Here is a 26034-nt window from a genome sequence, read left to right on the forward strand (position 1 = left end):
TCTTTATAACAGTAATTCTGAAATGGTTAGAATTAACAATGAAATGGTTAGAAATGGTTAGAATTAACATATACAGAACAATATAGAAATAAAGTGTACAACTAGCTGTCATGTGTCAGCATTTTATTGAACCTATGCTTGAATTCAACTGTATCCATAAATTAATCTAAAATTTCATTATTTTTCTTACATTACCAAATTTTCCATGTTCTTGGGTCTAAACTTGCATTGGTTTTGTGTATATATATAATTATTGGTTTTGTATACTATCTGCTAATAGGAAGCTTCCCTTCAAAAGGCATACTAAATGACTTCTTAAGTCTCCAGCAGTTTTGTTTGATGAACTAGCAGACAGTGTTAAACAAAACTTAGGCCTTTGAGAAGGGGTTGTATTAAACCCAAATAAATTATTTACAAAGTTTGCAAGACCAAGAACAGTTGAGAATTTCTGCTTACCTGTGAAGTTGTGTCTTGCTTGCAGTTCAGTGTTCTGCTGGGACTCTTGGTGCTTAATATATCTTTTATCTGTTCTTAGAAAGCTTGTGATTTACACACAAATGTGCCATGGGTGAGCTTAAAGCAGTCTCCCCCTTAGTAAAACTAAGGATGGAAGCCATCAAGGAAGCATCACTTTAATTTGTTAACAAGGTCCTGCAGCAGATCTATCTACACATGGAGTATACTCACCTGGAATGCCAGTGTTTGGCTACAGAGCCAAATACTCTGCTTGCTTTTATCATTTAGATGCAAAATAAGCTACCTAAATCTGGAAGCTGTTAAAATAGCTTAAACCGTGGAAAAAAAGCCTGAACTCAGTTGATAAATCAGGTGGCATGCAGCAGTTAGTGCTGTTCTTGGAGTATGACAAGGAGAAAAGAAGGAGCAGATGGAGAAAAGGTGTGTCTGTAGTATTCCTCTTTGTAGAGCTGCTGAAATACTGACTCTATTATGGAAAAGTGGCATTGTGATCAGAGATAAGTGCTTAACTTGACTCTTCTCCTTTACTCCACTTTTCATCCTTTGAACTTTGACAAGATCCGAGAAAACTGCAGAAAAGCGCCAGTTCTCTGTATATGAAAGTAAATATGAACAAGTTGATCATTTGTAGGAATTAATTTGGCAAAGTTTCTAACTGGGAAAAATCAACTCACAGTAAGGGTTAGTCTGGAAACTTTTGGATCCCAAAGTATAGGATCCTATGGAAACTATGCCATTTGGAATGGTAAGCATTGTGTATCAGCATGAATTACAGATGCATGCATCTGTTCTACAAATAATGGTGCGTATTTTACAAACAGTAGAAGTCTGTAGTTTCCAATGTTGGTTTTTTACACAGATTATTGTAGTTGGAGAATAAAAAGCACAGCAAAATGAGCTTTAGTGTCAAGCACTCTATGTAGCATACTAAATTCTTGCATAAGGAATATGATGAAAATGCTCTGTTCTTAGGATACTTAAAATAGCTGAAGATTGGAAAAGGACAAGGGAGAAACTGAAAAATGTATTTTGGCTGCAGAAAAGGTTTATGGAAAAACATCATAAAAAGGAACATGGTGGAAGAAAATCATTGCAGATTCAGTGTGTTTTAGACCAAATTAGGTTTTTGGTCACTAACAGTCTGAACTGAAAGAATGTGAAAGATATCTTCAGGTTAAATAACCATATTGTTGAGTCCTTGCTTTTCAGTTATGGTTATACTTGACATTTTCTTCTCCCCACTATTGTGTCTCCTAGCTACTTTTTTTGCTGGATATTATACTGTCTCTCAGTGTGGTATTTAAAGCATGAAAGATCTTCAGTAATTTGGGAGATTTATAATTTATAAAATATATTACTACATATAAAATGGGGTAGAGTCTTTTTGATCTTTCCATATGGAAGCAGATTTGGCCCTAGAGATTATAAATTACAAACAGTAATTTAAAAATGAGAAAAATTACTTCTCATGGAAAACACACTTTCAGAGAGGCACAATTTGTGTACTCTATGCATCCATTATCTTTCAGTGTTTGAATTTGCAGCTAATTTTTTGCCCATCTAAATATCTTTCACTTCAGTTTTGATACCCATATTTTCAATTTCTACACTTTTCTGCTTTCGCATAAGCTATAATGTGAGTCATCACCAAAATTGCAGTATAAATTTCTCTGCTTAAACAATCTGGAAGGTATAGAAATAGCTATGCTGCTCTTCTCCCAGTAATGTCACTGTACACTCTTTTCATTTTGTTGCATATTATTAATTAAAACACAGTCCATTTGCTAGCAATCACTACCAGTATGTCTTCATCTGCCATGTTAGTTGTTATGCTGTTACATTCCAAATCCTGTTAAAAGCAAAATGAAACACATTTTATATTAAAAATAAGAACCTGTTCTTATTGTAATTAAAATTGTAATATTACAACAAAGCATTAATAAACCGTATTTGAAAATGTATCTTCTCTTTCTATTACAAGAGAAGTCTCATTAATGACACCGTAATTAAATAGTTCTGCATGCATTTCTTGGTATCTTTGCCTTTCTCATATGTCATGGTTACTCTTCCACTGCTTCTCTCTGGATCTGCAGATCATTCTTTTGCTTTGGGGTGATGTATTATGGTGAGTTGTCAGCATTCCATGGTCTTTGCTGGAAGGAGTATGATGATGCTGCTTTCTTCCTCCTTGGTTTAGGGTCCACTTGGGGCTATTTCCACTTTGCACTTCTTCACTGCTCTGTAACAAAATTTTACATCAGAATTTGCAGGGTCAATCAAGGTGGTCTTAAGTATGTTGGGTGCTTGTCCTTTGTTTTCTTTATTAGCACTAAAACTGTTTTATACAAGCTCCCATGTCTGGGTTTCTTTATGCACTCTTGTAATATTTATAGGTTTGGGATCTCCAGTGTAATCCTGTGCATCATTTCTTGGCATTCCATACTGACATATTGTAGCCTATGTTTACCCTTTGGCTGCCTCTGCTGTCATCTCATCACTACTGTAATACATCAATATGTTGGTACTATCTATTTCATCCTAAACAGAATAGAGGGGAAAAAATAATATGCCAATTTAATGTAAATTAGGTGTGGTCACCTGGTCTTTGGAAAAATTGCTGTTTTAGCTAAATAGGTAAACCCGTCCTCTCCAACAACTACCAAACAGCAACAGCAAAAAAAACCCCAAAAAAACAACCAAACAAAAAAACCACCCAAACCCCAAATGAAAACATAACCTAAAGCCAGGAAAACCATGACAGATTTGAATTAAGTTTGACCAGATTCCACAGGAAGGCCTTCTTCACATTTCTGGAGGTAGCAATGCTGCATTTACAGGGATACAGAGCTACGCTAGCTTATATTCACTTCACAAACATGTTACTAAACCTTCTTCAACAAAAACACTCTAAAAGGTTTTAGTAAACCCTGGTCTAGTCACTGTGGTGTCGCTGCAGACCCCCAGCCAGGTAATAATTGGCATTGACTCCATGATTGCAGAAGGCTGATTCATTGCTTTATTATAATCATCCTATCCTGTATTATACTGTACTTATTAAGAAACTCAGCAACCCTTGCAGCCAGTCTGATACAGCTTTGACTTAATTGGTCAATCAGTCCAAACACCATCCAGTGTCCAATTAGGAAATCACCCTTTGGTAAACAAATGTCCATGGCACATTCCTCATGTGCACATCAGCAGGTGCAACAAGTGGCAATAAGAATTGTTTCTCGTTCTTTTCTCTGATCTTCTCACAGCCTTCCTCAGGAAAATGCCTGGGAAACTCTGTGCCTGCTCTCTGTGGCCAGAGAGCTGCTGCCACACTATGGTACAAATTTTTACATTCATGATCCATCTGCCTTTATGGCATGATCCATATGCCATATCTTCATGACTTTATTATGCTATGTGAAATATTGATGTACAGTAAAAATTAGCATGTACTGTACTTAAAAAATGTAGCTTTTGTAAAGATTATCTACACTGATAAAACAGAAGACATATTTAGGTGATACATGTTTCCTATTTCTCTCACTTGGTAATCCAAAATGCTATGCTTTCCTCTTTAAAATAGTCTTAATGACTCTTGGTATGACTGGTGTTTGTCATGTATATTCTACAGTATGATCTTCTACAAGCATTAAGGTCTGTTTTTACAGTTGTCATGCATCCCTAACCCAACCTCACAGTTTTTTCTGTTGGGAATTTTCAACCTTTTCAGCAAATCAACCATTGCTATTTGTCATAGCTAAAATGAATCTCAGTCATATAGACACATCATGAGAATTTCATAAAATAGGACAGTTGTTTTTTAATATCTGTATTTTTTCTATTACTTTATATGTAATTTCAGACACATGAAAATAAAAAGGTAAGCTAAATATTTGTATAAGATTTAGAGGCAGAAATATTTTCATGGAAGGTTGTATAAATCTTGAGTTGCCAGAACATTTGCAATGCCTTCTACTGCTGCAAATGCTTGTTTTCACATAGATATGTAAATGTGGCGCATAAAATTAGGATTACTTCAAGTGAGATTTGGAAAATCTGTCTTGAGCTAACTCATTTTCAGAATGGTAGAAGTCATGAAAAAATTTATGAAAGCAGTGCAGCTGAAGATACTATCCTAAAATACAAATAGAGATGTCTGGTTAGTGAAAAAAAGTTACATATCTAAAGCAAGAGTAACCAGCAGAATGGTTTTCTGTTCAGTTCTTCAGAGTAAATGAATGAATATATTGTTCTGTCTTTTTCTAGTGCGTTGTATTTGCTATGACATCTGGTCAGATGTGGAATCACATCCGTGGACCGCCGTATGCACATAAAAATCCTCAGAATGGACAAGTGGTGAGTTGATAATTTTATTTTGAGGGGAAAGGGTGTGTAGACAGCCACTTGCTACAGTGAGCCTACAATTGTGAATAATTGCAGGTCCATAGGTCTGTATTAAAGTCTGTCAGAGTCTTAAACTATTTGCAAGCAGAGCCTGTTTTGGAATTTCAGCTCTTTAGAAGGCGCCACCATCTCTGATTTGAGCAATGAAATGAGTGGTTGTGTTGTTCTAACTTCTCTCTCTGCAGCTCCTAGCTGTAGCGAATGTGTTAGAAATTGTTCCATACCACACAATTCCCACTGCCCAAAGATAAATGTAGATGTGTCTTTTTGTAGGCATGTGCTTCCTCACACAGTGGAAAAAAAGTGTTTTGTTTCTCCTTTTAGACTACACAAACCTTGTTATGCACAAACCTTTGAGGTTTGTAACCTCTTACCTTCCTCTCCCAATCATTTTAGTTAGAAAAGGAGTTGCCGAGTATGTTCATGTGCTTTATACCATTTTCCATCATGTCTGTAACTCTTCTGATAACTTTTACAGAATGCTTTTTTTCCTGTATCTCTGTGCTCCTTCAATTTAAGCTCTTTATCAGCTTTACTAAGTAGTTACCATTGACTCTTGCCAAAATTACTTTTATATCCTGTTATTGCTGCCTTTAAAGGATTACCTTATTTGCTTCTTCCTGCTTACAAGTTAACAAACATTCATCAGATCTCAGAAGAATAAACTCTCTTTGCCTATTAGGAAAGTAAAAATGACCTTGGCTAGTTCCTAATCACTCCTCGTTATTTATGACTTTTAAAGCAATTCTACAAAACCTGCAATGACCAGGAAGCTTTTTTTTTTTAATAACTCACAGTCCATTGACCTATTTTCAGTTTTGTCTATCACTAGTTCAAGGAAACTATATTACATCATAAAGAAAATACTTATTTTAAGCTCTCTTTGTGTCATATCTTAATTGGAGTAGCAAAATTGATGGTTTGAAATTAAATTACTGATCTGTGTTTTATCAAGAATGAAGCAGAATATGGATGTCATAATAGAACAGGATTTCATCTGTGAACTTTGTTATTCAGATACAGATTTGGTGATACATAAATAACCTCAATAAAATGCTGTTTATGAAAATTTGGAATTTTTCATTACCGCCTTGCAGTATGAAATTTATGACACTTTTCAATGGAGTGACAGAAAGAAGAAATATTGTATAAAAAAGCACTGATTGTGACAAATTAGTTTTTACCTTATCCAATTTTGCACACATTGCCTGTCTTAAAGCCCATTTTGGAAGTATATCCTACATTTAATAATTTTGAAATATTCCTGAATTTGTGCTGGCTTGTCTGCATTTTTCAGAGTGTGAACTCATATCCTGAATGTCTGAAGTGCTACTGCTTTGGCAATGTTAGTACACACAGCTAAGTAATGGAAATAATGGTAAAGATGGTTTTAAATTCTAGATACTAATCAATTGTACTGGTCAACATACATTCTTTTTTGGCTTTGATGCATTTTATGCCTTCAGGTAAGTTTTTTGTACCTCTGATTCACCTGTCTCTCCTTGTTCATATGTGTCAGTGCTCTGACTGCTTTGTATGTGGCAGTAAGTAAAACCAGTTAGATTCTAAGAATTAAAAGAAGAATAAATGAAGGATTACCAAGCTCCTACTTTAATTAATCTATCACTGACCAGTATAATTGTCGTTTAAAGCTCTAACTTTAGAAGTGTTAGAAGCTTAATAAGTAGGCTATAAATACTTCTCTGTTTTACATTGTGGTTTGGTTTTTTTTCTCCTTCACACTTGAACATTTTCCTGTTTCATTTTTCTGACACTTACCTGTGTTTCTGTGAATTGAAGTAATAAATGTGTTTATCTAACCTTCTGTGAGATTTATTCAACCATGATAATTCATTGTAACACTTTGTGAATTGTCAGCAGCTGCTGTCTTTACATCTAGATGAAATTTAACTCATCACTTTCTTTCCAATATCTAGCATTTAGTAACAATTCCAAATTTGCATGCCAATTTTTTGCAATTACTTGTATTTAATACTCTGAAACTTTGTTGACAGTCTTACCATGGAAATTTCTGGTTTTAAGAGGATGCAGGAATAGCTCATAAAGCTTAATAGTTTTATTATTAGGTTCAAAATTATGGATTCTTAGTTTTTCTTATTTCATATAAGTTAGTGGTTCAGTTCTATGATAGCCTGACATGCCAAAAGACTTTGAAAATGGTAATACTCTGTCTTCATAAACTGTTCTTTGCCTCAAATATCTCCTATTATATGCTTTGTTCTTGCTGTAATTTTATATGACACTTAATTTGTTATTAAATTCCTGGAGGTTTTTCAAAAGATGAAAGGACATCTGTCTCCTTTAGTCAGACAACACTACTTACTCTTGTCAGTATCTTGTGCGCATAACATCACCAGTTCTTAAAACTTGGCTTTTGCATTGTGTTTGTGATTACCTAAGCTACTTTAACTGCATGACTGTACTCTTTGAAGCTTTGAAACCGTATTTTTATATTTCTGTGTGGTCTATTCTATAAAGCTGATGGTCTCTCTTATTGCAGTTGTTGCAGTTAGTTCCTTTATTCCCTACTGCTGTCAACTAATTTCAGGTTTTGGGTTCACATGGAAGAGCATCCATTTTTAGGTAGAAATCTGAATCAGACAGTAATATTGTTTTCTATTTCTGGTTTAAGTTTATAAAACTGTGCTAGTCTTCTATCTTGACGCGTACTTTATTTCTGTTTTATTTCTAGAGTTCTCCATCTTTTGCCAAATAATTTTGTTAGGATCGGGCCCTTACTGGCTGTGTTATGCTAAAATCTGAACCTGTTTTACTGGGACTGAGAGCGATAATTAAACATTCTGTTGGTATCTGTGTGTAAAGTCTCGTGAGACTTCTGATTTTTATTCAGAGCTTCATCTGTATAGAGCTGGTGGTGAGAGAAGCAGAAATGGAGAAAGCAATTACCTGGGTTTGAGCCTTCTGTAGAGGTAGCTCTGCTGCTATTTAATTGACCTAATAGCAAAGAATTCTCAGTAGATTTTCATTAACTTTTAAACAAATTGCAGCGACGGCTAAGAGAGCATTTATGTATATCTGTCCATGAGTTAGCTGCCTATTATTATTACTATTTTATTATTATTATTATGCACACAAATTCTACATTTTTTATTGCGCAATGTGCTCAAGATTGCATATTTTAAATGGTTGGAAGTTTACTCTAAGTGAGACCAGGGAAGAGGACAAGCTTGATCTAAAATCCTGAATTAACATGGTTTCCAACCCTTGTAATTTTCTTGCCTTCTCTTAAAAGAAAGTATTAGAAGTTAGAAAAGTTTTTGTGTGAAGAGGAAACTATGGCATTTTATTACCAGATATTAGGTGGTTTTCCTGTGTAAATTGATGCTTTGTGAAATGGACAATGGTATTATTTGCCACTATATTAACTGGATTTTTTTATTGTCTTATATTTAAAAGGTTGTTGAAATTCATTAAGAATAACACAAGTTGTGTCCTTAGGAAGCAGTTTGTATATTAAAAGATCTTTTACATAAAACACCTTATAATATCACATTAAATAGACATTTGTTTAACTGTAGAGCTTATTCACCCTGGTTTTTTCCCCTACTTACCTTTTGTCAGTGGTTTTATAACCACTGATCTTTACTTACTTCTCTTGCTGGTACAGTTATGTAGTAAGCTGTATGTTTCTGAAGTTAAATGAAAAATATATTTGACTGCTGGTATATATTTTTTTCATTTGGCAGTACAAAACAAAGGTATTCTGAAAAGTTTATGCTAGGAATATTGGGATTCTTAATTTTTACTATCCTCTACTGCTAAGCAGGATAAAATGTCATTTACCAAGGTTGATTCTTCTATGGTTTCTGATAGTAATCAGAAGATTGCCACACATGTTGCCACACAAATCTTGTTGCTATATGTTATAGTCAGGGATAGACGTGCATACCTGCTTTCATTGTTTTCCTTACATATGCTTTTGAAGCATTATAAATATTCTCAAGGTTAATGATGCTGCAACTACTGTTATTTGTTCCATTGGGGTTGAGATTTAAGAGTCCTCTTGGTAGTTTCCTTTTTTTTTTTCCTCCACTTCTAGCAGCAAAACTGAATTAAGATTAAACAGAGTCTGAACCCTTGTAGATGAGGAATCATTTTTGACTTAACTGGTGTGCTCAGATAGGCAAAACCTATTCCTATGCTAAAATTAAAATAGAATAAGATGATACTTGGCAGGGTTATACATATGAACAGAATGTGAAAGTAGGTGCTCTGTTAAAGGCAGGAGTTGACTGTTGGGTTCAACTGGTTTTGTAGCTGGTTGGAGCAGAGGAGGAGTTGGTGGTGTTTGTGACTTTTATAACAATAGACCTATTCAAAGCAACTATGAAAATCAACTTGAAGGAGGAACATATCTGTATTCGTTTTTCTTTTGGCACAGTAATGCTTCAATAGCAGAAAGAATTTTTTTTTCTAGCTTTAGAAGAAACAATGAGAATCTTTCAATAAATTAAGGACCTTGTTTCCTGACATTTTGTATTTCTTAGATTAATAATTTCTTTATCTAATGTTCATTGGTTGGTGTTGTTCTTCTGTGTATTGTAATTATTATAATTATAAAAGAATTTGAATGTATACATATATATTTTTGTCTTCTCAGTAATCACTGTAAAATATCCTGGAAATCTGAAAATGATTTTCCAAATTCTATAAAGCTCATGTTACCAGAAATACCATACAACATGTGTTAGTAATATTAAAGCTTTCTGCTCTTCCATTATGTCCAAAGATAAACTACTGGGTGAAAAGTTTGATTTACATTAGTTCCAATTAGATCTTGCTCAAGAATAGCTTACATGGCTGTTCCATTTTAAATGCTTATATTAAGAAGCAGACATTGCTAAGTCAATTGTCTTGCTATGTCTTGCTATTTCTCAAAAAGTCGCCAAAATGTTTGTAAGGGAATTATTGTTTTCAAACTGCTTTGTCCTTATTCTTGGCGTATGGGGAGGACATAATTTAAATTCTACTCTGATTTCTGGTCAGCATTCAAACTCTTTTATGTCCACATTGTTGAGAAGCAAGTTCACAAAAGGAGTAGGTTTTATACAAGCTTTACAACAAGGAAGTTTTTTTGTTTCACACTAGCCTTTAGACACACAGACTACTGTCTGTGACTTAAAAAAAACATTGCAGAGTTATAGCCCATCTTAGGAGAGTTTGCTTGTGTGTAACAGCTATAATTGATCTGCTCTTTAAAGATTTTAAAGTCATCTTGTGTCAAGCTAATATTATGTACAGAAGTGGGTTGAGGAGCAGATTTTGTGTGCATCACCTACACTTAGTATTCAGTACTCACAGAACCAAACTTTCATGTTTATTTGAAATAGACTGTAGTTCTTTTGTATGTGTTTGTACTGCAAAAAAGAGGCATTTTTCACTGTTCCCCATAGAAGTCTATCATTAATATTTAAACCAAAGCTGTTAAAGGCTACAGCTCTTCAACTTCAGGTACAGTGCAAATTAAAAAGAGTTCTTTACTGACAGTCTTGCAAGTCTAGCTTTTAAGCAGTAAACAAAAGCATTAAATAATCTTTTGTGTTTACAAGTCCCGGGGTCACTTAGCATAGCAAAATGCTCTACATGAAATAAAAATATCACTGCCATTTAAAAGAAGGAAGTTGTCTGCATTTACACAGTCTCTCACACTTCTAATATGGGTCAATGGAATGAAAGAAGAATTTGGTTTATGTTTTTTTTTTTTTTTTTTTTAATAATCAGTGTTCTAAAAAACATTTCAAAGAAAAAAAATATTCCATAGTTCATATAAATCAGAGTAATCCCTGTCAGATGTATAAAAGTAGGAATTTTTCCATAGTTTTCTGTGTGGCTAATTACCAGAGTCATTAAAAAAAATCCAGAGTAGATCTTCTTGTTGACATTTTATTTGTTTATAGACAGAGAACACTTCAATCAGTGTCATAATGACTTAATAAATACTATCTGGTCTTGTCCAGTACTGTCATTTAAGGTATTCTTAAAGCTGGAAATGAGGAGACTACCAAAAGGAGGGCAGGGAGGGAAGTGGCTTATTTGAAATGTAATTTGCTTGCTGATGTTAAAACCAGTACAACATGATAGTACCCACAGCCCTTTGGTATGGCCCTGTAAAGAACTGGATGAGTATTTAGCTAGAAGTCTGCTACAGTAAATAGAGATACTGCAAGTATTGGATCAGGTGCACAATTTAATAATAGATTTTAATAATAGATTTAAGATCAAAATTGAATTAAAATTATGCTATTAGTCATTTAAAATCCCAGTAATTAATAATTTACATTTTTATCAATTAGCTCTGGAAAATACAGAACCACAAGGCTGTGATGTGAATGTGCGTGCCACTTTAGGTATTGCTCACGCTGACCTGTGGTCTGCTGCATTACCTGCTCTTACCTTGTAAACTGGATCAAAACTGGATCAAATTCAGGTCTACAAATACTTTGAAAAATTTGAGTAACTGCAAAAAAAAAAAAAAACAACAAAAACTCAACAGTACAAAGACTTTAATTTGTATTTATTTTTTATTTTGGCTTCTTCTCCTGTTTGTTTAATTTGCAAATGTCCTACTTCTGCTAAAATATTGGAAAGCTTCATTTACTGAAGAACAAACAATTGAAATCCCCCACACAAGCTTCTTTAAAGCTGAGGAAAAAAATTTAGAAGGAACAGGTTAAAGACACATTCAAACCACTCTTACTCAGGGGATTATTTTTTGTATAAATTTAAGAACATCTGTTCTGAACATCCTGTCTTCCAAGAAAGACAGCATATATGGGACATGGCAAAATGCATCCTGAAAATAGACAGCACAGCTGGAATAGTAAACACAGAAAGACAATTTGAAAAAGAAAAGGATAACTGGGGGGAAACCCCAACAAAAGAAACAAAAAGCAGAAATATCTTCCAGCAGAATCCTGAATTTTATTGCTGTAGGTGATAAGTGCAAATCTGCTGATTTATTTAATGAGCCTGTGTTCAGTTGGGTTATTAGCATAAATACCAAGCTAACAAGTTCAGTCCTTACACATAATATTTGTTTGAATTGTTTTCTTTCTCTTTTACCCTTTTTCTTTTGAGTCAGTCATCTTCACCATATTATATAGTTGTGATCTCAAAAATACCTTTAAAGTCTAATTCATAGTGCATAGGTATGCAGTAGCAGGAGGGCCCTTATGCATATATCCTATCAAAGTCTCTCACTTAAGATTTTATTCCCAGACTCATTTTGCAGTGCTATTTTGCCACCTTTTGTATTCAAATGAAGTCTTTAATTATTGGGTGGATCGTGCATGCAGCACTTTGTACCTTGATTTTGACTTATTTGGTCACATATATGTGTAATACATATAATTTATTATATGTATTTATTTATTACATGTAATGTAATTAAATGTAATAAATACATTTATTTTATTTATTACATTTAATGGGCTGTAATCACATTCAGCCCATACTTATAAAATGGGTACTTTTTCCTGTCTGAATTATTTTCATACAATGAGAACAAAATTTCTGGAAATCCTTCTGACTTTGGACGCATATGACTTTCAGTTCTTCCTGTGTAAAGTAGTGGTGGTTTTTATCTCAGTTCCTTTCTGGCCTCAGCTGAATTCATTAATACCAATTATTGCACCCAAGTCATCATCTTCAAATTTCATAAATTAGTCCCAAGATATAGACTTCCTTTATTTTTAAACAGCCTATTCTGTCTCCTGTTGAGTCAGTTATTCAACTTGCTTATGGAGTTTGTTCTAATCCCACTTTTTAACACCTTTAAATATAACAGAATGAAATGCCAAAGTCCAGATAAATAGTAGCTTTTTTTTTTTTTTTTTTTTTTGTCAGGAGCATGAATTACTTTAAAAAAAATATTATATCTAATGGATCTGGAACCTATCTCTTAGGATCAAATGTGCTGTATTACATCTCATTGTACATGTTCCTTCGCATGTTTAATTGTTCTTTATTTCAAAATTTATTCAGAAACATTTCATGTTACTGAAATTCTACTTCCTTCTTTTCAGGATGTGGTTGGTTTCTGTGTATGCTTTTCTGTTGATTTACACTAACATGGGCATATAGATTTGTCTCAAATCAATACATAAAATTGTTACTGGGCTTTAAGACTCATATACTAGTTTTGGAATTCTGCTTTTTGAGTTTTCCTGCGGCTTTTAATGTAGTGCATAGATGCATGCTGTCAGCTATGGACACTTGTATTCCTTTTATTCATCATAAACATTCACAGAATTAGGAAACTGGATTATTAGCACTATTTACTGCATATTAACTTTGTTTTGCTTTTTCTCTGATTTAATGACTGAAGTGTGAGCTACCTGTTTGCATTTCATTTATGGGGCCACTTCACTTTGCCTCCTGGCAACTTCTTTTATTTTGTCCCAAAGTTTCTTGACCTTTTAAGAGGGAAATATATTTGCTAGTTATTTTCCTTCCATTCTTTCTGAGCTCTGGTTATTCATTGTATTGCACATGGGATTGTTCATCAGTTAGTTCTGGAATGCTTCTCTGGAAGGTCAATAATTTATTTATTTGCTTATTTATTTTTAAGATGTGTGGGATATAAATTCAAGATAACTTAAGGACCTTTAATGGTTAGTCTCTGGTTCAGTCAGTTCACCAGATTTTTCTAGTGTGGGTGATTACCCTTGTTCATTTTTCATTTCATTTGAGCTCTTTTGAAATGTAAAAATCTTAAATTGAAAGTTTAAAATGTGTTACTATTATTATTTCAGTTTATTTTACTGACTTAGCTCAAGTCATTTTACCTGAAACTATTTTGTGCTTCCGGTGTACTTACAGTGCCCCTTTTCCTATCAAAAGGCACTTAAAATATTATTGATTCTTTTGGACTCAGTAGGTGATTGAGAATGGAATCTGCCAGGTGCCACATACTGATCATGGAGGTCTGCACTTAGTAGTGTTTCCACTCTGCCTAGAAAATTAGTCTTAATCTACCATAAGGAGTTCTTTTTCTGAATGTTTTTCAGTTCTTCTACTCTGCAATATCCTTCTCCATGAGTGGAGTCTCAGTTCTATCTCTCCACTTCCTCCAAAGCGAGTGAAATGTTCACTGGTATCAGTGCCTAGTTCAGGTGAGGATTGCTCTTTTGATACCCATCTTCTCTACCTTGGTTTACAATAAACAGGGCACGTGACCTATGATCCTTTAGCATGAAATAATGCTACAAGGTGAAATTTAGGAATTCACCTGTACACTCCCAGATAGTACTGGTTTGTTCAGTCTGTTGGACCAAAGAGGAACTAGTATGAAACAGAACTATTTGAGATGTGTGCAGTGTGTATATTGAGTTTGAAGATTTAATATGCACTACTTGCTAATTTAAACATAGTCTTTGGGTCCACAGCAGCTCAACATAAGCATCTTTATATCAGTAATTGTCATGTTCTTCAAGTAAAATTTTGTAATTCATTCTGGTATGAAGAGTGATTTTTTGCAAGAAGCTCTGCTTCCATGAAGATCATTTCAATCACAGATTTGTATCCAATATGCCTGTTTCTAAGGGAAGGTGAGTTCTGTATTTTACCAGGTGTATTCTGCTAAAAGATCATTAAAAGAATATGATGTTGCATATGATACATATATGTCAATTTCTTCCTGATATAGCTATACATATATATGTGTATATATATATATATATATATATGAATAAAAGGTAAGATACAGCTTTGAGTCCTGTCTGCTTTTATCTTTGTAGCACTGCACTGCTCTTTTCTCTTATTTCTTGAAAAGACCAAATGTCTGTAGGCTCCTCAGAATCTTGACTTAAATACTTTGCTTTCCTAAGTTAAGGGCTTTGTTAGGCTGCACATTGGATACAAAAATATATTGTTGACTTAGGTTGATGATCCTTTCTCTTCAATCTTGTAATCTTTTATTGACAGTAAAAATGCATCTTTAAATGAATATTTAGAAAATGAGTATGCCAAAGGGTAAACTTCCTTGTTCCAAATTTGTAAAGTAATTTTGGTGTTGAGAAGAGATGTGGTGGGGAATTGGGACAGTATCTGTGTGTAATTGATAGCTGATTCAAATTCTCAACAATTTTAATGAATATTTCAATTTAACTTCTTGTCTTACTTTAGGTCTTCTAAAGACAAGTTTGGTACAAGTTTTTTTTATAATTATCAAATTTAATTTCTCAACTGAGAAATTCTAAAACTAACTTAAAAGCTATTTATGAATTATAATAAGTTAAAAATATGTTGCATCCTTTGTATGTAAAAAACTTTTCAGTGTGGATTATCTGTAATTTTTGGAAGTATTATAGTGTTTGAATCCTGGCCTTTTGTCATATATTCATTTTTAGTGTACTGTGAGGATAAATTGCTTCTTTAATGTGCTTTGAATACAGTTTTTCCGTATTTAGCAGGTCACACCATAGAAATACGTTTTTTATCCTGTTTCCCCTGACATTCCAACACAGTTTTCAGTCCTTTAATATTTTTATAATTCTCTGGAACTCTTTGGAAATTTGAGTGAAAATACATATTCAAGTTACTATTTAGATCCTAGACATGATCAGTTTTAAAAGCTTAATCTTTTAACATGAATAGCAAACATTTTGTATTTATAGGTATATTTCCTAATTTCAGTGCTGCTTATTTTAATTTTAAATGTCAGTTCTATTATTCCTGAAGGTTTTTTTTAATATGTCACGGTAAAAAAAAAAAAAGGGGGAGTAGAATACTGTCTGTCATGCAGTAGTTGCATTTTAATATCTACCCAAATAGAGTGCATTTCCAAAGAGTTTCCCAGAAAAGGCTTACTAGATGGTATTAAAAATACCAGTTTCAAGGGAGACAAAAGAATGACCTTCAAACTTTTTCTGACTTTGTCTCTTATCAGTCATGCAAGTGTCAGAGTCATAATGTGAATACTCAAGAAGGCTTTGAATTGTCAGTAGAGGGAAGCTTCCTCTTTGAGGTTATATTTGCTGGAACAGAAGAGATAACATTATTATCAGTGCTTTTGTAGTGTAGCCAATTTCTCATTGCATGTACTGAAATTCACTTTTTAATACAGTTTTGATATTAATGTAATGATAAATATGTCAGACTGTTATAATAAATTCTGAATGTTTCTGTCAGTCCTGACACAGTATGAAATAATGCTCTGGTGTCTTTCAGAGACTTTTATGAGCATTTCTGGGAAAAAAAAAAAAAGTAATTTTCAAACACATTTCTAACCTCCTCTATAGTAAATTGACATTAAATATGTTTTTTTCTGGGGTGTGTTGAATTACCAAACAGTTGGAACTTCAAAGTTTAGCTCTGGAATGTGAAATACAGAATGAAAACTAGCACACTCTATAATATACAAATACCATTAAATGCTATTTGTGATCATCATTGTAGGAATTTTAGGTTTTTTTTTTTTTTATTAGGCATTTAAGCCCCATCTTTGAGAATTCGTTTGAGCAGCTCTTCATGGGCTTGTTAGTTTTATTTCTTAAATATTGTAATTTTTTTCTATGGGCTACCTCATGCACAAAATACCAGTGCATTCAAAAGTATTGTGCAAATTTTGCATGGTGATAAAATTGTGATAAACTTTCACATGGCCCACTTCAATATTGTTAGTATTTACACTGAAATTAATCAAGGGCTTAACCACTACTGATCAACTGTAGAGAGCTTTGAAGACTATCTTTTCATTTCCATTGACTTAATAGTCATTGTTAGCAATATTTCACTAATTATTTGAGATCATTTCTACAAGAATGATGGAATAACTCAGCTAAAAGATATAGGTAGTCTTATGAATAATTACTGCATTTAGATATTCTGAAGTAATATATGTATTTTACTTAAAGAAATTCTGATCTTCTAATATATAGGTTAGCAAGTAAAGATTCACAGAACTTACGGTTTTACCAGCAATCACAAATATTTCAAGTGTATGAAAATAACTCTTAAGATCTAATAAGATCTAATAAGATCTAATAAGTCATTCTTAGAAAATGAAAAAATCATCAAATATCTTAAGTGCCTGGAGAATTCTATGTTAACAGAATTGTGGCTCTGCTGAAAGCTAGAACTTGTTAGTATCACACAAAATTGACCATATTTTGTAATGGTTGGAACTTCATTACTGAAGATAGTTCTTCTTTTGGTGTGTTAACAATATGCCAAATCTTATAAAGTTGCCTGTTTTCCCTGTTAGCATCACTCAAGAGGCTGATAACAAACATCTTGGTTTTGACAGGAAGATTTCAAATTAATTCAAACAATGGCCTTTAGATCAACTCTGGATGTTGTGATAAGAACTCTGCAAGTTGTAAACTTCTGTCAGAGTATTACTGATTTTTTGGAGTAAGCAAATTATATTCACTCATGTTAAAAAAAAAGAAAAAAGAAAAAGAAAAGTAACAAGCAGAGAAAAAAACCTCACTTGAGAAACTTCAACTGCTAAATGTGTGATACCAGATTTAATGTGGAACGTTAGGAGGATGTCATGAAACTTTTCTTACATGTTTTTCTTGTTCAGTCACTCAAAGTAAGTCATATTTTGGTTCATTAAATAATTAATCTCCAGGTCAATTTAGAAGGAATTTGGGAGAGAGGCATTTCTAACCCCCAAAAATGTCTGACAGTTTACCTGCTGAATCTCTTGCCCAAGGTTATTTGCAGAGCCTATTCTTCTATACTGAAAGCTTGATTTATCTTGTGACGGCCAGTTTATCTTTCTGCAGCTAAATTTTATGTAGAAATAAATGTTATATTGAAATTCTTTAATATAGAGTAAATGGTTTTACTTTATAGTTTGTTCTGTGCAATTAAGTGGCTTACTCAATATTATATATCTTTCTAAATATTAATGTTCTGAAACTCTATCAGCAATAAACCATCAGAATGAAATATTGGCTTGTTGAAATCAATAGCAAAGTGCTTATTGACTTCTTTTGAATCTTTATTTCATCCAAGTTATTTCAGGTACAAAGAAATTTCTTTGCACTTCTACAAATATGTGGGACTAGGAATCTGCTTAGGTCAAAGTCACCTTGAGCTGTTTTAACTAGAGCTTCCTACCATGTATAAAGTAAAGAGTTGTGTGTTGAAACCTTTTTTTTATTTTTGACATCAGTATTTTGCCTTTTTCTAGTTAATTAAAATGCCGTTCTTATAACTGAACCATCTTAATTTTTTTTTCAACAGCTATGCCCAAATTAGTAGTACTTGCTTGCGAGCCACGATCTACTAAAGCCAAGAAACTTACTCTCTTACTGCAGAGAGAAAGAATAGTTTATCATGAGGTATTGTTTTTGCTCTCAAAATTCTGCTTTGCATTTCAGCCTTTGTTAATGAAATTCATTATATAATCTTTACCTTTGGCCTAAAAACGTATTTGTTCACAGTCACCTGTTTGTTTATTTCAAAACAATTATTGTGTTGAAAAGTACAACTTTGTTATTTTATTATTCGAGGCACAATAATTGAACATTAAATAACTCTTATATTTGTAGAATATGACTAAGCTTATTCTCTATTTTCTGAGCTGGAAGCAAACTGCAATTTCACAATGAAATACTTGTAATACTCTTAACTTTCTTGCAAACTGTAGTCCAAGTATCAAAGTCTCACATGAACAAACCTATCGTAAGAGATTTTTTATTTCACATCAAATAATTCCTACTTTTCCTTGTCCCAAACACATGGACATTTACTGTTCAATTAATTTTTTTCCTCCTCTTCTAGGTATTAATGTTGCTTCTTTAGTAAAGCTAGCATTTAAAATCTTCAATATAAGCTTGAATGTAATGGTAGTTTGGAATGCCTGTAGAACTGGCGTTGGTTTTTGCAATCCTGGAACTTTTCAGTGCTTGACTATTTGGGTGTTTTTCTTGGCGACAGCAGATGGAAGAAACTTGAAATGCAGCTTGTCTTGCTGACAGCAGTATTTGATTTGTATTCATTTCAGGGTGGAATACTTACTAAGGATAATACAGCAAATGGGTCTGAGGTTTTGTGTCATAACATAACATTTTTAGTTACTGGTGTTTATGTTATATCAATGATTGCCTGACATCATAAACAAAAGTTTATAAAAGACATCATAAACAAAACTTTATAAAAGACATCATCACAAATGTGATAGTTGCTGAAGTGCAAGATTCTTAACGGCATGCACATCCTTTGGAAAAAATGTTCTCACTCTTTATTCTAATAATTAGGAAGCATCTGCTAGTACATTAGCAATGACTTTAAATAAGTGCCTTCATAAAGCATGGATTCAAAGAATTTGTTACTGTGAAATAAATACCTATTTGTCAGGTATGCCTGCTCCCAAAGTTTATATTCTAAACATGGAGTGATTCTTGTATTCTCAATTTGTCTTACTAAAGGCTTCATTTTATTCACTTGCTATGTCATGTCAGCAGTACTTCTTCCAATTTGCTAACTAGACCTAATATACCATACAAAAACTTGCTCTAGGCAACACCAAACACTTTTTTGTAATAACTCAGCTGTACAATTCCAATTGATATAGGCTTATTCTAAGATACTGATAGAAATTTTAAAATCAAGTGCAGCAAAACTTATTAGGAATTTGGTTTTGACCCTTTTTTTTAGGAATTCAATTCTATTTTGATTTCTTTTACAGTCTTGCTAAACCTGTATTTTTCCTGAGTTCTTTTCTCCAAATGACTGCTTCTTTGTGATCTTAAGTGTTAATTAGCAAAAACAAAGAGCAAATGAGAGAGATTGTACTGGGAAGATAATAAGCTGTTAACGTCCACTTATTGAGAGATGCCTCTGCAAGAATTAAAGGTGCAAAAGACATCATAGGCCAAAGTCAATGTTAGGGATTTTATTTACTAGTAAAATGGGAGGTAGAGAGATTAGAAAGAAATAGAAAAGCACTCAGAGCAAGAGATCGGCCAAGAATTGGGGTTAACTTTAAGGCAGTGTTTGGTTTGAAGTGATCAAAAGGGGAAGACTGACAAGGAGCCCTTCCTAGTTAGGAATTCTCTAATTCGATACATTACTGATAATAGTGTACCTTCAACAAGACTGCTTGTGCTTAAAAAATTTTCATACAAAATAGAAAAAAATTTCCCGTATAAAAGGTTTTCATGGAAACACATCTTTACATTTACTCTGTTCTCCAGGACATAGAGAGTACATAGAGAGGACATAGAGTACAGCTCCATGTAATTTAATCCTGACACAAAACAGAAACTGTGGCTTTACTGTTGGTGGTGTCATAAAGGAAATTATTATTCTTTTTAAGTTTAGCTGTATTATCCCAGCTTGCTTTTTCTTTTGAATTTCCCCCTTCTGGTCTAGGAAGAGGTACTCAACCGTTTTGTATGTAACCTTTTTTTTTTGTTTTGTTTTGACAAGATTATTTAGTTCACTTGTTAATATCTCTGGAAAATTTAGTCAAACCATAATAAATCTAAAACTTTCTGAGAAAGACCTGGGAAGCCTAATACATTTTCCTTGATTCCAAATTATACATCCATAAGATAAACATAAAAGCTTTTCCTTACACCATTTCTTTCAAAAAGACAAAGTTAGCAAAAATCAAACCAATAATAGATAAAATGTGCAGTCCTGCTATTTTTTGTCTCCCAGCAAGGTGCTGGTGATGAAAACACAGATCACAATGACATTAATAAACTGAAAATACAGGCAGTTAAGGTGGCAACTGAAAGTTTCATCCATTCATCACAGCTCAATTTCATCTCTTAGCAGGTTCCCATAAAAAGAAAAATGATAATTTGGCCTACTGTAGAGCGTTTATTAAAAAAGGAACAATCCATCGATTATGATATGGTTCCTGTGTCTACCACAAAAGTTACCAAAAAGTTAAAAGGGCCTAAATAAAAGAGATTATTGCGTCATCTTGGCTGTCTTCTGTGAGTTTTCTCATGTAAATTGAGAGAATGCCAGTTCCCCCACTTCAAACTGGTTCCTTTGATCTTTAGTGAGGGTGTTCTGGCTTTATTCCTGGAATAGGAAAACAAGACAAGTCTCAAGTTTGTCTCGATAGATCATCCTTCAGTGTTTCAAGTTGTTTAACTGCCTGAACTTGATATCTCTCAAGGTGGAGTTATAACTTTTATTTCATTAAATGCTTGCTGCACTGCTGGTGATGCGTCTCCCATCTTTTCAGAAGGGTCTTCCTTGTTTGATTTCATGTCTGGAAGGAGTGAGATAGCTTGTAAAAGTTCGGCAAGCTTGAGCTTGAGCAGTCATTCGTGAATGTTTATACTTATGCGGGAGCCTGTTAAAGGTGTATCGTCCTCCCTTCCAGATAAGTGCCAATTAAACCTTGTCATGTTCTGCAGCATCGGCATTAGAATTAGGAGAATGTGAAAGCACCCCAGGTGCCTGTATTGTGGCTACTAGGTTTCCTCTGTTTGGCATTGAGGCTGTTAGTGGCGCCAAAGCAGCTATAGTTTCATACACTCATTTTGTGCTGCAGCAAAATACAGCGCTGTGATAACCAGCAATTCTTGAATTAGGGAGTGCAGGCGCCACACAGAACGAGTGCACTTCAGTCACTGCCTTGCTTTTAGGGTTAAGATGAGAAGACTTTTACTTCTTGCAAAGGAGCCGCAAACTAACCTCAGCAGTTGGACAGATAACTCTTCTTGCTCCATTTACTCCAGTGATTTTAACTCTTTGCCCTACACCAGGTTCTCAGCATCCCACTGCATTAATATTGGATGTTGTGCTACCATATCTATTATAAATTTTATTAATTGCTGACAAGAAACAGCTGGAATCTGAATGTATGGCTTACATTGATAGGATTCCGCTTGCTGGATTTCAGTTCCACATAATTTATGGCCAAACTTTGATATCTCTGTAGCTGTATACAGCACTATTTTAGTAACATTTTGCTGACCCTGGCAATCATCTGTGGTTTCAGTTGTAGTTAAGGGTCGTAATGTTACTTCCTTATCATTGGATGTCAATGCAAATGTTTTGCTCTTTATCAGAACAACAGACTCATTCACTGTCTCCCAACTTCTCCATTGGTGTTAATTGGATTGTAGCTTTGAAATAATTTGGTATTGACACCTGCTCTTGCTTCTGCTACAAAGTAAACTTCTTTTTGTTTCTGTTTTTCACAGCCCTTTGATTTCAGCATATTTTGCAACTAGTATCATAGTCTGTCCGTCTTCATTTCTGCTTGCAGCACTTCAGTATTTAAGTGAAAATACCTTCTATGCCTCACAGCTTGAAATCCAGTTGAAATAACACTTCAAAATTTCAAAAGAGAAAATATTGCAGTTCCTGCCTAGGAAATTAAAAACATCTTTTGAGTCATAAATACTATGAAAAGGTATATGGGGTTGTGCTGAAGGCTTTATCCAAAATGGCTCTAATTTCTTTGTCAAAAGAAAATATTACTACAGATGCAGGAGAATAGAAACATAAAGATAATTTTTTTTCACTAGTCTCAGATTCTAAACCATAATTTAGATAACACCAATGATGTGAGCTTAGCTGAATGGCTCTTTCAGCTCTTCCATCTGTATAGTTTGTCAGGAGACCTTCTGTTCTACTGTACTGTAGCTCGTTGCTGTTTCGCCATGACCATTCTTTGTCAGAATACCAATTTTGTGAAGATCATCACACTTCCACACTGTGGAATAGATAGATATATGGCAGATTCCAGGTGCATACTTTGCCATTAGTTTTTTTTTTCTTTTGAGACTAAAGAGATTTATCCCATATTGTGCTCAGCATCAGAGGGCAAAAAGTAAAGAGATATTTGTGAAGTCAGAAAATAGTTGTTATTACAAATCTGTTTGTGTTTTTAGAGAAAGGAACAGGGAGGTCAGTACAGTGCCGTGTACTCGGCACTGGTGAGGCCACACCCTGAGTGCTGTGTCCAGCTCTGGCCCCTCAGTTTGGGAAGGACGTTGAGATGCTTGAGCACGTCCAGAGGAGGGCAACGGGGCTGGTGAGGGGCTTGGAGGACAAGCCCTGTGAGGAACCACTGAGGGAGCTGGGGGTGTTTAGCCTGGAGAAAAGGAGACCCAGAGGTGACCTTATCACTCTCTTCAACTTCCTGAAAGGTGTTGTAGAGTCAGGTGGGAGTTGGTCTCTTTCTCTAGACAGCAACTGACAAAACAAGAGGACACAGTCTGAAGCTGCGCCAAGGGAAATATAGGTTGGATAATAGGAAAAAGATTTTTACAGAATGAGTAGTAAAGTATTGGAATGGTTTTCCTGGGGAGGTGCTGGAGTCACCATACCTGGATGTGTTTAAAAAAAAAACTGGATGTGGCACTGGGGCCCATGGTCTTGTTGAGTTGTTAGGGCATGGGTTGGACTTGATGATCTTGAATGCCTCTTCCAACCTAGTGATTCTGTGAAATGCTGTCATGAAAAACATCTCAATTTCTTTTGTTTCTTTATTAGAAGCATTATGGTTTGGCTTCCATGGGTTATGCAAGCAGTCCATACTCCAGAACAACTATTAACAGTTGAACTTTAATTACAGCTTTTCTTTTGGTAGAATCACTGTTTTGGCTGTCCAGCAGTAATGAAATGTGCAGGAGCATCACTTTTCTGTGAGAATTTTTTTGCCATTTTTTAAAGTTGATTTAGATGTAGTGAAGTTGTTAAGCAAGGCATTACAATTGCAAAAAATTTTATTTCCTCAGGCAAGTAGGCTAAGCTGTGTCACTCAAACTTCCCCAACCTACCAACATGCTGTTTCAGAGATCCTGGAAGTCTTCATCTCTGTTGAAGTCTCTGACCTGGGTACTGTGTGTCATGTTGCACATTTAGAGGGAAGATACTGGTTGCATTTGTTCCATCTATTATGTAACATGGGAATTAAGGCTCTAAGGGTAGCAATGTTTGATTCCTAATGAGAGGTTTAAGTCCTGTGTTTTTTCTGAAATTGGTAAAGTATGATTATTTGAAGACTTGCTGCATCTTTTGTTCTCTTATTGTTTTGTGATTAATAAATATGGAAGAAGTCCCTCAGAATTCTTATTCAGCAGGTTATATCAATGTCTCTATATCAGAGCAGAGTGTTTACAGTTTCTAGATTTGTGAGATAATCTCTACTATCTCCTTTGTCAGTACATCTAGAAACCCTAAATAATGCAGTATAGCTATAAAAGCTGTCTAAGAACATCCAGAGCAGCAGCATGAACCAGGGTTTTTATGCTATTTTAAATTATATCAGCTACCCTTTCCAGCCTGCTAGTCTTCAAAAGTAAAGCAGCATTTTTCCACTTTTGTTCTTGGGCTGGAAACCCAGATCATATTCTGTGCTTGGTGCCAGATGGACTTCATGGAAAGCAGCCAGCACAGGCTGTTCCAGCCAGCCAGTGCTATGAAAACTGGTTGCTGTCTCGTCTCAGTTTGTGGTTTGAGCAATGGTGAACACGGGAATGAGCTCAGGACTGGAAAATGTAACTCATATTCAATGAATTTAAAAATGAGGGAATCAGAGTCTGTATGAGATTGTTGTATCTGTATTACATAGATTCTTAAAAAAAAACCCACGAACACTAAATATTTCTTTAAAAGGGTTGATTTCATCCATAGCTATTAAACCTACCCATCAAAAGTGGCTGATATGATTTATGGTCTTGTTTAGTAAGTGAGTCTCAATACTTGCACTAACTGTTGCACCAAGGATGCTGAAAAAATAATAAACACATGGAGTTCTATTTGAGGTCCAGTTTATTTTCTAGATATCATACTAATTTTTAGAGTAAGGTGCTTCAGTAAATGGAATGAAATTACTGAAAGTACATAAATGCAACATCTAATAATTCTGTCTATCCCTCACCATTCTGTATGTGCTGGTGTATGCACTTCAGCTGTTTTGTTCATCCTGGTCTTGCTGGTCTAAAACTGAGCTAGATGTCATTTCATGTAGAGATGTTTCTTAGAGAGATTGCTTGCTAGGATTATAATACATGAAATTTTCACTAGGCTGGTGAACTCTTGGCTTATATTCGAGTTAGAAAGGTTTATAAAGCTAGTAAGTGTTCAAAAGAAATAGTTTATTTCAGGTAGGTTAAATTAAAGTTCAGGTGTTAAATTAAAGTTTATTATTTCTGTTTATTGTTAAATAAAATGACGATTCCTAGAAAAAAATATTGTCTCAAATAACTGACCGCACATTTCTTACTGTCATATGTGGTCTTCATTTTGCTAGAAATGCAAATTTATTTATTTAGTTAGGATTTCTGTTAGCAGTAAGTGAGTTTAGATTTATTTTGTGTTTAATACTACATTAATTTTGGAAGCCATTAAGCATCATTTGCAGATGCCCCTTTTATATCTGGTTATCTACAATAAAAGCAATTGCCCTATTAAATACTTGGATATTTTCCTAACTACTGAATATTAATATGTGATTAGACTAGTCAGAGGTTTCTTTTAGTAAATTAACTAGCTTCAAGACTTATTGTCTTTCTTTAGTTTTTGAGATGGGATTCATATATTTATTTACCGAGATTCAGTGTTGTTTAAGTTCTCTAAAATAAACTCATATCCATATTAAATCCCTCTGTCCCAATAAAAGGTTTATTAATTTGGCAAATCGCATCCATGTGCTAGCAGATATTCCCAGCTGGTAGCTTTTCTCACTCATGTTAATAACTTAGGCCCAAACCAGTATCATCTCATGTTTTTTCACATCATTGGTAGCAAGAAGAGCTTTTGAAGGATGGCTGCTACAGAATAAATAGGTCGCCAAACTTGTGCTATCCCCAGCAGATAATAGTATCTTCTGTGATGCAAAGAAAGCAGGGAATTAGATTAGGCTTCTATTCTGAGATTTTCACAGACATGACTAGGCCAACAACTTCATAGTAAGTCCCTTATTGGGTTCATAAGTAAGTTAAAACTGATTTCCTGTATGAACCAAACAAATACTACTACACTGGAATTAAAGAAGCATATTTGGAGTGTATGCTTCAAGTGAAGCTATGTGAAACTGTGCTGGTTTTAGAAAGCATAATATTTAAATATGTGGCTGCAGTAACAGAATCAGAAAGCTTGAGATTTTGAGCTTTATAAGATTTTATTCTTAATCCTGCTGGGTAGTTACTGGTTTTGAAGTGTTACATAGTTTGCTTAGAAGAA

The 26034-nt window shown here is 34.2% G+C and overlaps 1 protein-coding gene across 1 annotated transcript in view; it reads left to right on the plus strand.

Annotated features, from left to right (window-relative positions):
- Positions 1-26034, plus strand: part of TUSC3 (tumor suppressor candidate 3) — a 107671-nt gene that overhangs the window by 53886 nt on the left and 27751 nt on the right. The window contains exon 6 of the mRNA XM_068186806.1: positions 4735-4824. Coding sequence (XP_068042907.1) covers positions 4735-4824 — 90 coding nt within the window. The remainder of the gene's footprint in view (positions 1-4734; positions 4825-26034) is intronic.

This window comes from Anomalospiza imberbis, chromosome 4 (genome assembly GCF_031753505.1).
Source record: "Anomalospiza imberbis isolate Cuckoo-Finch-1a 21T00152 chromosome 4, ASM3175350v1, whole genome shotgun sequence".
In the NCBI taxonomy this organism is placed as follows: domain Eukaryota; kingdom Metazoa; phylum Chordata; class Aves; order Passeriformes; family Viduidae; genus Anomalospiza; species Anomalospiza imberbis.